This window comes from Miniopterus natalensis, chromosome 10 (genome assembly GCF_054644295.1).
Source record: "Miniopterus natalensis isolate mMinNat1 chromosome 10, mMinNat1.hap1, whole genome shotgun sequence".
Classification (NCBI taxonomy): domain Eukaryota; kingdom Metazoa; phylum Chordata; class Mammalia; order Chiroptera; family Miniopteridae; genus Miniopterus; species Miniopterus natalensis.
The window spans coordinates 1,689,709-1,705,955 of NC_142090.1; the positions used below are offsets into that span (position 1 = coordinate 1,689,709).

Below are 16,247 nucleotides of genomic sequence, written 5' to 3' on the forward strand. Positions count from 1 at the left end.
TCTCCGCCCCCAGCCCCGAAAGCTCAAGCTGGGGATGACTGGGCCCAAAGCTAGGGTTCGGCCTGTAATTTTACGTTTCCCACCTATGAATAAACCAGGTCTCCTTCCTCCGTGGCTAAAATAAAAACGGGGATCTCTGCAGTCTGACCAAGTTCAGCCACTGAGCTGCAGCATTAACTTGTATTCTAACAAGATTAAAATATATTTGTCCTGGGGATTAGCATACTTAAGGCCCCCTTTGCCTTTTTCTCGGTTGCAGGGCACTTTGATCTGCCTTCCGTGGCCGGAGCCGGCCTGGGCCCGGCTCCCCGACTGCCAAGTGTGAAATCGGCCTGATGTCATCCCCCATTCTTCCAGTTTACTTCTTTCACCAGTTTAATTATATTTCCGCCACAAAGCTCCGGCGTCTCATTGCATATGCAAGTTTGACTAGGAAGCATTAAAAAAAAAAAAAAAAAAAGGTGCGATTGAAATACCCCTGTGGAAGGGAGGGAGGAGAGAAGGAGGGGGGCCGGAAAATCTCCCTGTGCAAAGCCAGTGAGCCCCAGCCCTCGGCTGGCTCGTCCCTAACGGATGCTCTTACCTGTGTGACTGTGTGTCCAACTTTGTCCGGCTCTGCGCTGTGCCTGGCTCCCTCCTTCGACGCCGGACACAAAGGCCACGGTCATGCCCATGTGCTGGGCTTGGGGCCGTTCGGCTTGTGGCCCCAGTGGGTTTGTATTACATTCCTTCTCTGACAGGAAGATTTTGTTTCCTTCGAGTCCAGGGATCCACGGGGTGGCTTGTGTCCCTACTAACGGCCACCTTTCTCAGTTCCCAGTCAATCGCCCCCTTTGAGGCAGATCAGCCCGAGTAAATTCTAGGGCCCACTCAGCGCTGGAAGGGAAGGTGTCTGGCCCACCTTCGAGCGCCTCAAGACTCAGACAATTGAATTCTGCATCCAGACCTGGTGTTGTGGCCCTCCAGCCCTTCAGAAACCCCCCAAGGACTGCTCAGAAAGGCCCGCCTGCCAGCGGAATAGGCCTTGAGTTGGCCCCAGAGTGGCACCTGCTAATGTACCTGGTCTCCAAGGCCACCAGAGCCTCCTCCTGATGGCTTAGGGGCTGGGGGACAGAAGGGAGGGAGGCGGCAGGGGAGACGGATTGGGCGTTACAGAGCCGGCCCTCCCGGTCCTGGGGGCTGCCCTGCCCAGGGCACCCTCCGAGGGCACCAGTGTTCAGGAGAGGAAATGAGCCGCCTGCAGGGGCCGCTGGGGTTCTGACCTCCCCGCCAGGCCCCGGCCCCAGGCTCCATTCACACCCCCTGGAGTGTCTCAGAGGCTGGGGCATTCTCTCTCCTGGGGTGGGGGGGCTCTGGGGACATTGGGTGTTACTTCCATACACACTGCTGGACAGAATAGAAATGCAGATGGGCTTCTTTAGCATTTGAGAGCAGGTCGAGCTGGGAAAGGCCTCCTCGGACAGCCCCCTTTGTCTGAGATTTTCCAGGGTTTTCCACTTTGCGGGGGGAGCGCCCACAGGTAAACAGACAATAGGTAGCCTGAGTTGACTGCCCCTTCTGCCCTGGGGGTGGAAATGAAGTGCCAGCCCCGTCCAGTCTTTTAAAAGGTCCGCGCGTAGCACCGCTTTTATTTCGAATCATTGGTTCCTGCTCAAACGGGAGGTTAGCCACACGTCGCTCCTTCAATGGAATGATAGAATTATAAAATTATCTCCACGTAATTAATTCAGGATTAGGTTTCATTTCGTTAGCATGTAATCAAAGCCTGTTATGCTTTTAGCTATAGGAACAGCAATTAATTTTAAAGCGTCACTTACACCCTCGCTATTTAGACAAAATAGGCTTCGGCACCACTAGGCCGCCCACTCGCTCTTAGAGGAGGAGCTGCCGCCCGGGTGGCAGGATGAGTGCCAGGCGGGTGGGGGGGGGGACACACAGGTGCCCGGGCAATGTGGTTTCCAGCCAACACCGCCCGGTGGGATGACCTTTCCTCCGCTTTGAATCAAACGTGTCTGGTGGCCGTGGGACTGGGGCGTGGAGCAGTGACCCCCATAGGAACGGACACTGGAGTAGACCATCAAGTCACTGGGGTCCTATAGGAACCCGGGCACAGTGCCCCGCACGTTGTGAGGTCAGGAAACTGGCGGGTCCCGACGTGAAGATGTGCGAGTAGGTGCGAGGCCTGAGACAAAGTGCACACTTAGCAGTAGTTTGAAAAGGGGGCCCGGGAGGGGCGTGTTTTGGGAAAGTGCTAGAGTCCTGGACTTGGGGGGGGGCCCCATGGACCTACGGTTACCCGCGTCCTATAACCACGTGGGTGTTGTCTGTCCTGCGCACTCACGATTCTCTCCTGTTTTCCTTTCCTTAAACAACTCCACAGAATCGAGGAAGGTGTGGGCGCCCTTCCCCGATGGGACTGGGCCGTGGATGGGCATCCTGAGCTCTACAAGGGCTTCATTTTGGGGGAGATGGTCCACCTCCCAGTGTGGGGCCCACGCAAAAGAAAACCTCCGAGGAGGCCCTCTAGGTGGATGTTCTTTCTGCTCTGGGTGGGCCGGGGGGAGTAACACGCTGAAGGCCTGGTTACAGAACTGTACTTCCCAATTCCTCTGGGGCTAGGTGATGTTTTACAGGTATTTGCATGAAAAAAACGTGAACCCTGAGCCATCTGGAGCCAAGGAGTGTGAGCTGGACTTTGGGGCCTGTGGAAGGAGCTGGGCCAGCAGTTTCTTTGCAGGTTTGGGGATGGAGAGCTCCCGGTTTCCATGCAGACGTCTCGCGTGGAGAGACATAGTGGGAGAGTCGGCAGGGCACCCCGAGTCCCCGTGGAAACGCCCGCGGGGCCGCCTGACCTGCAGTCGCGCGGGAACAGCGCTGGCGGTGGCAGGGGGCGAGCTGCGCAAAAGGCTGGGTGGTTCCGCCGCGTCCCCGGCTGGCTGCCGGAGTCTAAAGAGATGCCAGCGAGCGCGCTTCGCCTTCTGCCGAGGGGCGCGGGAGAGCAAATCTATTGGAAACCGCGGGACAAAGTTTTGGCCCGAAGGGAAACCTGAGCTGCGACGTGCCGCGGCCGGGGAACGACGCCGGGGGCGCGCGGGGCCCGGGTCTGGGCGCAGTTGGAGCGGCGCGGCCAGGCGGCGGCGCGGAGGGGAGGCCGCCCCGGGACCCGGGCGGCGCTGGCTCCTCGGGCCCCTCGGCAGCTGGAGCCTGTGATCACCCATCCAGAGAGGAAAGAAAAGGGGAGTTAGCGCGGGGGCAGGGGCTGGGGGGAGGGCAGGCCCCGCGGCAGGGCCTGGCGGTCCCCGGGCAGACAAAGGACTTGGCGGGAGCGGAGAGCCCCGGGCGCGCGGCCGCAGGGCGTTGGGCGGCCCTTTCCCGGGCAGCGCGCTCCGACCGCGCGGCCAAGTTTCTCAGCTCGACAGATGGGGACGCGCGGCCGCCGCCCGGGTCTTCCAGGCGCTCGGCGCTCGCGGGGATCCCCACGCTCCCGGGCCCCACGGAGGACCTGGGCTGCGTCGGGGTCCCTCCCGGGCCTTCCCGAGCCCCGCCGCCCGCGCTCCCCTCCAGAGCCCTCCGCGGAGGAGACAGCGCAGCGGGCGGGGGGCCCCCCGCAGCCCAACCGGGGCCTTGGCTCCTGTTCCCTCCGCGGTGCCCGGGAGACTGGGATGGGGGGACGCCTTCCAGGCCGAGGGGGAGCTGATTACAGCCTCTCTTTGTTTCTGGAGGGCAGAGCGCGGGGCTCAGCCCAGAAAGAGGGGCGGGACGGCCAGCGGGGCCGGTCGCTGGCTGCGCACCCCAGGGTTCGCCCATCCCAGAAAACCCGGTCTGGCTTCCCTCGGGGACACGGAAGGCCTAGGGGTCTGAGGACGCCCTACCGGTGCCCAGCGTCGTTGGCCAGGCCTGGCACGGCCTGGCTGCGTTGGCGAAGAGCAGCAGGCCCGAGTCACACCTGTTCCCCGAGACTCTGGAGTCGTTCGCCCCCTCTCATCTCCCCCCCCCCCATGCCTCTGCGGGGGCTGGTCCCAAGCTGCAGAGGTGGCCCTCACCCCAGGGGCTGAGCACGTGGCCAACAGCAACAACTACAATAATAATATCGCCGTCACCGGCAGCCTCACCAGCCAGAGCCCAGCGCGGCGGCCCACGCTTGATTTAATCTCGTAATTAGGAGCCACTTTAATGAATATTATTATGTCATTTCAGGAGATTTCAAGAATGGCCTTTTATTTTTTTGTGGGCGGGCACTATAAAGAGAACGGAGTATTAGAGATTAATAAAACCATGAATGGTGTGCGCGGGGCTCGCGCGGCGTGGGCGCCGAGGGCGGCTGGGCCTGCAGCCCCCGGGCCGGGGGCTCGGCGCCCCTGTGACCGCCCCTCTCCACGTCCCTCGCCCCACCCGCCTGCGCAGCTCCGAGGCCTGCAGAAGTCTCCTCGCGACAGAAGCGCAAAGGGGTCCCCGGCCCCAGACCCAGCTCGGGGCTCAGCCTGTGTGCAGGGCGGCTGGGCGCGGGTGGGGTGGGACCGTCGGTCTTCCCCGAGGCCTTTGGCAGCGAGGCCCTCGGTCGCCAGTCGCTATTAACCTCCCAGCGCGCGACTCCCAGGGGCGCGCTGCGTTTTCGGTGGAGCCGGGACCCTCCCGTGGCGCTTGGGGAGCGGCCGGGCCGGCTGAGAGCGCGAAGGTCGAGTGTTATTAAACCAGCGGGAGAGAGAATGACTTTCAGCCGAGCGGGAGCGAGCGCACGCCACCCCCCTGGCCGCCCGGGGCAGCCGCGGGCGTATTTGCATAGATAGTGCCAGGGTATTTGTGAGCCCCGTGCGCCCCGGCACACCTGTGCCCAGCGGTCCGGGAGCCCCGACGATTTGCCTTTCACTCCAGGAAAAAACAGAACAAAAAACGGAGCCCTCTCGGCGATGGGAGTGGTGTCACCCCGTGTGGCTCCCTCCTTGGCTCCCTAAAGAAAGCGCACAGCGGGTCCAGGCTGGGTGCCCGTCGCGCCGGCGTTGATCTTCGGATTCTGACTCCAGCCTGAGGACCCGACTCATCCGACCTCTCCAGGCAGCAAAAGCGGGAGGCCTGGGAGCGCCCTGCGGGAGCGCGGGCTCAGGCAGGCCCCGGCGGCCGCCTCTCCGCCAGCCCTCAGCCCAGCCACCGGCCACCGAGGATGGTGGACACGGCCAGGCCTGGCTTGGAGGCGGTTCAGCTGCCAAGAGCAGGGGCTACTTTATACGCGAGCCTTCCTCGGAGGAGCGTTTAGGGAACCAGCCTCCTGCCGCCGGACAATCTGGCCGGCATGGTCCCCCGACTTCTGCTGCCCCGTTGGTCCAGATCCCAGGCACCCAGAGGCCCAGGTGGAACCCCGCCGGCTGCAGGGCTTCAGAAAGGAGCCTCGGCTGCCCTGCAGGCCCTGCTCTGGTCTCCACTGGCCCCTCCTGAGAGCCGGTTGGCTGGCGCAGCAGGGCCTCTCTGAGCTTAGATTGTACGCTGCTGATTTTTAAAAATGTAATAAACATAGGAGCAAAACCAGAATCTCAGTGCTTCAGGGGTCTAAAATCTCACTCAGGTTAATCCCCTCCCAGAGACAAAAAGGCAAAAAAGAAAAAAAAAATTTTCCCCTATGCCTCTGCAGGCCTAGTATCTGCTTGCACACCTCTGGGGACAGGGATCTCATTACCTGACAAGACTGTACCTTGCCTCTTAGTAGTGTTATGTTTTGCAAACAGATTTAAAAAAATGATTGTTTATATTGTCGTTTCATTAAAAAGAGAGTCCAGTGTTGTTATATTGTCATTTTATTAAAAAGAGAGTCCAATGGGGCAATAGCAGTAGTGCTGGTGGGCATTTGTTTTTAATCTGGGACCCTCAGAACTGCCAAAGCGGGGAGTGAGGGAGGAGGGAGACTCTGGGAATGGCATCCCATTGGTGACGACCCTGGGGCGCTCCTGGAACTGGGAAGCTGGTGCTCCAGGGCTTCCTGTTGAGCTAGGTCTTTGTAAATTTGGGGAGCATCCCTGCTCCTGCCCAGAGGCTCAGGGACCCCGGGAAGCCTGCGTGGAACAGAAGCAGCCTGAATGATCCCCTTTGGCAGCACGTGATCCTTTGAGTAGTCTCTGAGTTTCTTTTACTGGGAGAAGAAACTATTTTTTTCCAGCCAAGAAAGTTTGGCAATAGAGCAGCTGGGTGTGCAGGGTAGACTATCCTGCGTGGCCTTGTGGAGGTGGATCCCAGCTGCTTCTCTGCTGGCCGGGCGGCCTGGGGAACCCAGGCATCTGGTCAGCTCACAATACGCCTTGGGATGTTGTCCACGTCCTTTACTTTGAGGGTAAAAGCAACAACAAAACATAAAAGAGGAGAGCCGCCCACGTCTGTCCAGTAAGAAGAGTTCCTCCCGCCCCCCCTGGAGGGTGGGTGCCTGTTGCTCTCCGAAGAACTTTAAATATTTATTCAGTGGGATAGCGCCATATTTTGAACAGTTCCTTCTGGTCAGGAGACATGTACTTACATTACTTTGGTTGCTCTGTGCTCACATAGAAAATATCCGAACTGTCTTCATTATTTTAAAAAGAAATTACCTATGGGGGTGGGCCTGGGTACCCCCGGCGGGACTGAGGCAAAGCCTCCAGTGCCTGCGCTGTGGGAGGAGGCCCATGGCAGTGGCCGGGACTCAGCAACGCACCGAGAAAAACTAGTCATTCCACCTCGGACAGCAAGTATTTTACAATAAACCGGGGTTATTTTTATTTAATGTAACTTTCAAGATTTTAAAACACACAAAAAATGCAGAGGGAATGTTCACAATTTCGATAAGCACATTTGGAAGTAGAAACATTCATTTCTCATAAGGTTATAAATAGTTGATACTGGAATTGTAAAATGCACGTGTTTTATAAACTAAAACAAAAAAACAAAACCTTTAAAAATGAAAGCCCAAAAAACTTTGCTTCCTGCGAAAAAGGCATGTCATTCATTGAGTTTCCTAAGCAGCAGATGGTTACTCACAGAATGTTAAATTACAACGTCTTGTCTTTATAGTTTCCTTTTTAAAAAGGTTCACACTAGAATATACAGAGCGAGTGTTGTTGTGGTGAAGTTGAGAGGTTTAAGGCAAAGAGAGAAATTCACCCTCAGTCTTGGGGGGGGAGGGGCCGTCGTGACTCCCGCCTGGGCCATGGGCACCCCCGCTGTCCCGGCTGCAGATGGACATTTGGACACGATTCTTTTTCTGTACACTAAACAGAAGACAGCGTGGAGTTATATAGAGAGATAATGTGTTTGTTTATATATATATATGTACTTGGCAGGGGTATATTGAATATATTCAATTTACACTGTACCACACCTTCCAAAAATAAAATGTATATTTAAAAACAAACAAACAAGGAAAGACAAAAAGCGATAAGAAATTATTATTTACACGTTTCCTTCCTTCCTCTGGATCCCGGAGGATTCCAAGAGCCTTTAAAAGTCACGGTAGCCACACGCGCCAGAGCTGGGGGCTCCTGAACACCTGCCTGCGTGAGCACACGCGCACACACATAGGTACGCACGTGCTTTGCCTCGAAGGAAAGCTCTCTGGAGCAGGGGTGGCCGCTTACAAAAAAGGGGGTTAAAGAAAAAAAGGAAAGGCCAACTCTGCCTGGAGCACTCTGCCTGCCCGGAGATGACCCAGGGGCCCAGGCCGGCAGCTGAGGGGCTGGTGGAACCTCAGCCTGGGCCCTAGAGGGACGAGGGTCACCCCTCTGCTCGTGGGCCCATCTGCCCCTGGAAGCCCTGGAGCCCAGAGGCGGGAGAGTTGGCGCTGGCAGACGGCAGAGGGACAGGGGACAGGGTCACAAATACAGAAGCAGACGGAAGCACGCAGGGGCCTGGTGAGAGGACGGATGGACAGGGAGAGGAGGCAGGAGGGGGGGGAGGGAGTGTGGCCAGGCTGAGGACCGCTGCGGGCCCACGGCCCAGCACAGGCCCGGCGACAGGTCACAGCCACTCTCCACTGCCAAGGCCTCCCGCTCCTCCGAGGCTCGGGACAGGCCCGTGGCTGCCGTGGCCGCGGCTGGCCGGGAGCCGCCCCTCCTGCTGCTCTTACCAAGACCACACAGACAAAGTGGCGGAACTCGTAGGCCAAGTAGGAGCTATTTATTCGGTTCACAGTCGTGTGAAATGCAGCAATAAAAATCTTTGGACTTCAGCAAGTTGTTTTAATTTTTTTCTTCTTTTGAAATTTAAAAAAAAAAAAAAGTGTCCCATGACCCATATGGAGCTTAGGGGATTTAAAAAAAAAAAAAAAAAAGATGAAACCCTAAGCAGCCCCCTTCGCAAAAAAATAAAAATAAACAAATTCATAAAATTAGCATAATCTCATAAACATAAAAAAATCAAAAAAATATTTTATAGTCAGATATTTTGGATTTTACATCACCTGTAAATTATATACACATAGAATATTGCAGAACCGTAGCTAATACACGATCTTTTCCCTAGGAATGCTGGTATAATCTTTATACACTGGCCCTTTTTGATCGCTTTAAATTATTGCATTGTTTGGCGCGCACAGGGGCGCGGGGCGGGCGGGCCCGCGGCCTACTCGCTGTCCGACTTGCCCTCCTTGGCCGTGGTGGAGTGGTTGTACAGGCCCTGCGCCATGAGGTGCACGGCCAGGGTGTTCTTGCTGCCCGTGGCCTTCTTGATCTTGGCGCGCTTGTTCTGGAACCAGATCTTGATCTGCGACTCGTTGAGGCTGAGCTCCTGGGCCAGGCTCTGGCGCCGCTGCTCGGTCAGGTACCTGTTGGTCTGGAACTCGGCCTTGAGCCTCTGCAGCTGCTCCGCCGTGAAGGCCGTGCGCGGCCGCTTGTCCTCTTTGTTGGGGTTCTTCTTCTTTGGTTTGCGGGACCTGGGGCCTGGGTAGGCGTGGGGGACAGAGAACACCAATGAGGGGCTGCGGACCCGCCTGCTGGCTCCGACCCGGGTCACCCCGCAGGTGCGGGGAGGATCAGGCTGCGCAGGGAGGTGCCCAAGGTCGCAGGGCCGACCTGGAGGAGACTCGGGGCTGGGCTGGGACCGGGACCTGGGGGGACTGGGAGCCTGGGCTCACCACCACCTCCACGACCCACCCTGGGGAGTGAGGCGAGGGGCCAGCGAAGTCTAGTGAGGGTGGGAGTAGGGGTACAGGGCAGACTTCAGGGAAACGTCTCCAGAAGAAAAGGAAAACTCGTGCAGGGAAGCAGGTCCCCCCAACTTTCTGGCCTGGCCTTTCCCAGCCCTTTCCGAGGTTCTGTCCAGAAATAAGGGCTGCCTGGGCTTAGGGGCTGGGCCAGAGGTGAGGGGAAAGGGAAAGAGTAGCAGGAGGAGCCCTGCCGGCTGTGGAGGGGTTCCCACAGGAACCCACAGGGGACACCCACAGGGTGCCCAGGGCTGTGGGTCCTGAGGCCGGGAGGGGCCCAGACGTCCGTGTCCAGCCCAGTCCCCTTTCTGCCTCCCCCACGGGCCCTGTGGGCCCAAGTTCATTGTTTCCTTGAAGGACAGGGGCACACGTGTCCTTCTCTGGGTGGGGAAGCAGCCCCGCCAACCCAGGCTCCCCCTCCAGCCCCCAACCTCTCCCCAGTCCCCCGGCACAGAGAGGAGACCCGTCACTGCCCCAGAGCTGACCGCCGCTTCCCGCCCGTCCCTGCCCCCACCGGAGGCTGCTGGGGGCCCGGCTGACCTTGGGCAGAGAACCCGCAGTTCTGACCCCCACCCAGGCCCCCTCCCGCTAGGACACCTCGCAGCACCAGAGGTGGGTTTGGGACAGAGGCGGCCAGGCTCACAGGACCCAGCCCCAGGAAGAGGCCTGAGCGAGGGACGCGGGGGGAAGCATTTTCTTTTTGTTTTAACTCAGCCTGGGAAGGAGTCTGAGAGAGGAGCCCGGACGGGCTGGTGGGGGGCAGGGGGCTGCACCCCTGGGTCTCTATCTGTGAAGTGAGTGGATCCGCTTTGGGGAGCTCCCCACCCCAACTTCTACCAGGCGTCTGTGGCTGGAGACTGCAAAAGGCTAGACCTCAGGCAGCCCGAACCCCAGGTCCCCAGCCCGTCCCCAGCCCACCCTGCAGGGCTGGGGGACTGCCCGCCACCCTTTGCGGCTGCACCCCCACTGGGACCAAGGGTTGGGGAGACAACAGCTCCGGGGCCGCCCTTCGTGATGGGTTTGGGAAGGTCCAGGGACCCAGCCGCACGGAGAACTTCCTCCCTGCGACCCAGCCAGCTAAGCGCTCTCTCCAGGGAGGTAAACTGCCACAGAGAGGCCAAGGGCCTGTTGGGCTCAGACCCCCGCCTTTTAGATTATAAAGTGCACCCACACTCCGGCCGGCGCCCCACACGCACACTCACAGTCACCATCGCACACACGCGGAGGGCGCGGGCTGGGCGGCCAGGCCTTAATCGGCGGGTGCGGATTCGCCCCGTGAGAGGGGGCTCTGGGGGGCTGCGCCAAGGGGGCAGAGGTGGCTCCGTGAGGCCCAGAGAGGCCCAGGCGGCCCGCACCCGCTGGACCACAGCAGCCTCTGGCCCCAGCAGCCGGTGTCTCCGCCTTCACTCCCTCCCCCACCCCAGAGGCGCCTGGGGACCCCACAACACTCTTCTGCTCCTGGGGCTCCTGCAGACACGGCCCAGCCCACAGACACACACACACAGCCCTTTTTACGGAAAAGAAAAATCTTCCCCCAAAGCAGAATTTTTAGTTTCCTTTCTTCCTGGATTTTCTTTCAAAACGAAACACTCGGGAGTCCTGGAAACACAACCAAACCTCCGCAGGCAAACTCTCTGCCTCGCTCTTTCCTGAAACCCCAAGAAACATAAACGTGATCTTACGGGGGGAGGGGGGGGATTTAAAAAAAAAATTTTTTTTTTTTTTAAGTCCAGGAAGACCCAGCGAGGCTGGCCAGGCCGGGCCGCCAGGCTCCCGCGGGCCACTGGGGTCTGGCGCGCTGTTCCTCGGGCCTCACAAAGCCGCCGAGGCTCCTCGCCGCCCCATTGTGCGCCTCTATGTTAATTAAATATTAACAAAGGAGACAGGCCAGAACAATGGACCGAGTTCCAGGTCTAACTGGAGAAATTTGGGTCTCATCAGAGAGAGACACGCGCATTTCTGCGGCGAGGCAGTCGAGGAGTGCCTCGGTGGTGCTGAGGTTGGCGAAACGACCCCCCCATTCCCCCCGCAAAACAGTTGAGGGTTTGGGGGCAAGGGGTCCGGTCAGAGTTGTGGAGTCGGTGGTCGCCACAGACCCGCGTTGAACGAGGCTGCTGATGTCCACGAGGACTGGGACCGGGCTTTTTTAAAACCCCAGACCTATGAAAAATACACCCAGCACCTCTACACACCCCGTCTCCAAGCCTGCCCCCCCTACCCGGGAGCAGCCGGGGGAAATCTCAGGGAGCAGTTCCCTTCTTGGGGGGAGAGGGGAGGAATTGCAGGCCCCCCAGCCCCCCGGCTGTGTGCGAGATGGGAGCTGCGCTCCTCCTCCGAGGGCTCTGCAAATAAAACCGGGCAGAGCGCAAAGGGCCCCGTTCTCAGCCATTCCCTCTCCGGATCCCCCCGCATCCCCGGGGAGCCGCAGCCACGCTCCCCCTTCCCCGGCTGCATCTGGGGGTCGCAGGATGAATCCGGGTCTGGGGGTGGCTACCCGTGGGTCCCGGGTCTAGACTGAGCCGCAAGGGCCCGAGAAAGGGGTGAGCGGCGAGCTCCCGGGCCTGTCTTCCAGCCACCCCAGTTTCCCCACCCCATGAACTCCAGGCACGGGGTGGGGAACTCGGGGCTCCGCGGAGAGGCCCCCAAAGGCAAGAGAGAGCAGGTCCCGTCGCTCCTGCCGTTCTAAGGAGTCTGTACCCCCCTGGAGAACCGACGCCGTCCCCTCGCCTCCTGGCCGCAGCCCGGGCCAGCGTGGGCCGCGCACCACGTCGCTGCGTGTGCGTCTTTGTGTGTGTTGGGGGGGGGGGTGCGTCTGGAGTCTTCTTTCTCCGCGTAAGTTCCCGCGCCAGCGCAGCCCGCAGCCCCGCAGCCCCGCAGCCCCGCAGCCCCGCAGCCCCGCAGCCCCGCGCCCGCGGCGCCCGGTCCCCGCGCGCTCACCTGACGAAGGCCGGTCCGAGTAGCGCGTGCAGTAGACCCAGGCCGGCCAGAGCATGGGCTGCGCGCCCAGGTTGGCGCCGGCCTGCGAGCTGTCCGAGTCCGAGCTCAACGACAGGTCGCCGCCGCCCAAGCCGCGGGCCTTGAGCGCCCCGTCCAGGGGGCCGCCGGGGTCGCCGCCCTTCTTGGCGCCGCCGTGCAGCGAGAGCGCCTTGGACCCTCCTTCCCCTTCGCCCGGGGGGTCCCCGCCGCCGCCGCCGCCCGGCAGCGACCCGCCCGCACCGGGCGCACAGGGCGCGCTCTGCCGGGGCTCGCGGCCGGCCCCCGGGAGCTGGTCAGCGCCGTCCGCACCGCCGCCTCCGTCCGCGCCGCCCGCGCCGCCTTCGCCGCCGCCTCTCCCCGCGCCCGCGCCCGCGCAGCACGTCCCCGCGTCCTTTCTCCGGCCGAACTCGGGCCGCAGGATGTTGTCGATGAAGAAGTTGGTGATGCGGTGCGGGTGCTGGTGGTTGCCCGGCGCCTGCAGGACCGCGGGCAGCATCAGAGCCCGCCGGCGGCCAGTGTCCGCGTCGCCTCCGGAGCCGCCGCCGGGGCTGGAGTCCGGCTGCCGCTGCCCCTCTGCCGCCGCCGCCGCCGCCTCGCCGGGCTTGGGGTCATTCTCCTCCATGCTGGTCGCGGCAAATCCCAAACTGGTTCTCCGGGGACCCCTCCAATCAGCCCCCGGCACGTACGCGGCGCGCACGGGGATCCCGGCCGCCGGCCCGCGCCCCTTCCCCGCCGAGTCTTCCGAGGGCGCGCGCCGCAGCCCCGGCCAGGGCTGGGGTCCTCCGAGCCGCCGGCCGCGCTCGGGGCGGAGCCGTTCCGATCCGCGAGTTGAGTTCGAAAACGCCAAGCGTCGCCCCGCGCGCGGAGCCAGGAGCGGCGGGAGCCCGGCGCTCTCCTCGGCAGCGCGAGCGCGTGCGCGGGCGCCGGACAGTCACAATGGTCCGGCGGGGACCCGGGGCGCCTCCGGCCTCCGCGCTCCTCTCCGCGTGCGGCTGCCTCGGGCTCCGGCGCTGCCGCCGCGGCCGCCCGGGGCTGGAGCTGCGCGCATGCAGGCGGCGCGCTCCTCGGCGCTCACGCCCGCCCGGGCCCGCTCCGGCCGCCGCCGCCGCCCGGCCGCCCCCGCCCGCGCGCCCGGGCCGGCCCTCGAGGGTGCGGGGCGCCGGCGGTCAGCGCGCCCGCCGCCGCCAGCACGCACATGGAGGAGGCCCGCGGGCCCGCGCTGCGCTCGGCCGCCGCCCCGCTGCGCGCCGGGGCGCCCCACGGGCGTGCGGCCGCGCCCCCGCCGAGCCCCCCGAGCCCCGCGGCCCGAGTCGCATGGGGGAGAGGCGGGAGGCCGGGCCGGGCCGGGCCGCGCTGGGCCGCCCGCGCTCCCTCGCCGTCCGCGCGCCCTCGCCGCCAGGCCTCGGCGCCCGCTCGGAAATTTCCAGGCCACTCGGCGCAGCCCGCGACACTTTCACTCTGGATCTTGTTCTTATTTTTAACAGAGCCCCCTCGAGTGACGTCGCGGGCCCGGCTCCTGGACACGTGCCTCCGGCCAATGGCCGCGCCGCCGCGCGCCCACGTGACGCGCCGGCCGGGGCTCGGTGACAGGAGGCTCCCGCCGCCCCTCCCCGCCGCCGCCGCCCCTCCCCCCCTTAAAGCAGCCGCGTCCGCCGCGCCGGGCGCGGGAGCCGGGACCCGCGAGGCCGTGGCCGCGTCGCTCGCTGGGCGCGGGGACCGAGGGAGCCCCCGCGGCGGCCCCTCGGGGTCGCCCAGACGTGCGCCCGCGCGCGCGCCCGCGCCGGGAGGCTGCTGTTTTTTAACATTTCCATATTGTTTACCGCGGGGGGAAAATCCCACAATTCCTTGCACAAAAATGCATAAATCATATTAAACGAGCTGCCGAGATACAAAGGACTTTGGCAGCCCCGCGCCCTTCGCCGGCGGAGAGGGAAGTTGTCACTTACGTTGGACTTGGGCGACCCGGCGGATGCCCGCGCTGAGCCGAGCGCGCTGGCGCGCAGGACCCTCCTCCCGCGGACACTTCTGGTAAGTGCGCGTGTGAGCGCGTGTGGGCGCGTGTGGGTGCGTGTGGGTGCGTGTGGGTGCGTGTGAGCGCGTGTGGGCGCGTGTGCGTGTGCGGGCGGGCGGCGCGAGCGCCAGGCAGGTGCCCCAGGGGACACCCGTCCTCGGGAAGCGCGCGTGTGGACGCGGCCGAGCGCAGCGCGGGGGCTCGATTTCGGCTCCGCGTGGGGCAGAAATAAGGGAGCGTGGGGGTTGGAACCGAGTCGTCCTGTGTGGAAACTACCAGCCGACCACACGCCCTACACACACCCCAAGTCTCACCCGGATCCAGGGGCTCCCAGGCCTTTCCCCTGGTCTTCTTAATTTCCTTTAAGGGAGCAGGGCCCGCCCGAAAGGGGAGTTAGGAATTAAGCCGGGAGGCGGGCGTTGGATTGGTTCTCGCCTCCCCGCCTTTCCTTACCCTTTCTAAACTTCCTCCAGCTGCTGTCCGACGTCCCCCTGGAACCCCCATTTCCTTGTCTCTTCCCCGCCTCCCCCAGGCTCCTGCCCCGCTGCTCTTCTCTCCTAGCTCCATCCCCAACGCACTTTGTCGCCCAGGTCTGCTGGTCCCTCATTTAAAACGCGTGTTTATGGAAATCTGCAAACCTCGAAAACACCCAAAAGGACAATTGTGAGGGTGCAGGAGCATTGGCTGGATGGAAGTGGGGGTGGGGAGGGGAGAGGAGGTGGGGTCAGGTGCCCCAGGACTGGCTGGCTCAGGCGGCTGCCGGGTGCCAAAGGGCTGAGGCCCACCCCGGAGCGGGCTCTGGGCCTGGGACTGCCAGTGGGTGCTGCCAGGCCAGGAGAGACCGGGTAAGGTCTGGGCAAGCTGCCCTCCGGGCCACCAAAGCTGCCCCTAATCCAGCTCAGCTCCCCCCCTGTCCCCACCAGGTCCTGTCCTCTCTCCACTCCAGCTCTGTTCACCCACTGCAAGCTCCGGGGTGCAACAGTTACCTCAGGCTGCTCCCAGCAAAATTAGCCTGAGGACAAGGGTCCAGAGGGGTGGGAGGAGGCCCTGGACTGGTCACTAGAGGTGGTGGAGGCAGGTAGGTGCTGGGTGTGGGTCAGTTCTAGAGACAGAAGGGGAGGCTCATGGGTCCCCGGTGAGATTCGAGCAGGGTGGGGAAGCCACTTCTCACTTGGGGTAACTCACATCTCTTCCTTGTGCCCCCCCCCCATTTGGAAGGGTTCTCACCAGATCACCTGGCTAGGCACACACCTGCCAGAGACCTGCCTGCGTCTCCAAAAATGAACCCCCAGCCTGCCTGCCCCTAGGAAAATGGGGCTGATGGGGTTTGTGGGAACAGCCTATGGACACATGTTTAGGGTTCGGGGAAGTTTTCCTGCAGCTCGGGGAACCCTAATCATCACCAGTCAGGGAACAATATCCAATTACTTTGGGTCTTGGGAAGGCAGAGCCAGTGGAGGGAGAGCCCAGGGCCCCCGCTCGGCCCAAGCCGCCAGGTTAATTTCTCAGCCGGCCCCTGAAAACCAATTAGGCCGCCTCCTGAGAAACATTTTCCAGTTTCCTGGGCACTGTTGCCTCTGATTGCCTCGGCATTAAATGAGCCCAAGGCGGGGACTTCTGTGCATTCTTTCCTGTGACCCAGACCCCAAGTCACCGCAAGTTCTCTGCTGGTAAACCTGGACCCTGGCCTCCAGGCTGCCTGGCCAGGTGGGGGGAGGGGGGTGCAGGAGGAACGGAGGAACGAGAAAGGAATGAAGAGAGAAATAATTGGGGGGTTGCAGCTCAGGCGTCCCCAAGTCCACCCAAACATTAAAATAACCCGGGAAAGTGCCCTTTGAGAGCGGGGACCATCCAAACAAGCCGGGGGTGGGGGCAGAGAGGATCCTGTCTTACACAGAAACCTCAAGCTGTTTCTGGAACATTTTAAAACGTGCTGGAGGCCCAACCTGGCCTCCTGCCGGATCTGGGACCCCACCCTGGCTGTGCTTTGGGGGGGGGGAGCCCGCATTTCCAAGCCTCTGCTCATGGACCCGAGATGCGGCCCAGCCCCGTGGCCCCGCGCCCAGCCCGCTGCCCTGCTCTTGGGCGGACCGCAGCCCGCCCTGGCCC

General features: G+C 62.1%; 1 protein-coding gene across 1 annotated transcript; it reads right to left on the reverse strand.

Moving 5' to 3' along the window:
- Nucleotides 1–8,571: 8,571 nt before the first annotated feature.
- On the reverse strand, nt 8,572–12,749 carry EN2 (engrailed homeobox 2). Its single transcript, XM_087821345.1, has 2 exons — nt 12,089–12,749; nt 8,572–8,888 (listed from the first exon to the last, which is right to left on the reverse strand). The coding sequence occupies exons 1-2, from the start codon at nt 12,747–12,749 to the stop codon at nt 8,572–8,574; spliced, it is 978 nt and encodes a 325-aa protein (XP_087677471.1).
- Nucleotides 12,750–16,247: the final 3,498 nt, after the last annotated feature.

Coding starts and splice junctions, on each gene's coding strand:
- EN2 (XM_087821345.1), bottom strand. CDS start 12,749: ATGGAGGAGAATGACCCCAAGCCCGGCGAGGCGGCGGCGGCGGCGGCA. Junction 8,889..12,088: donor CTCGGACCGGCCTTCGTCAG/GTGAGCGCGCGG, acceptor ACGCCTACCCAG/GCCCCAGGTCCCGCAAACCA.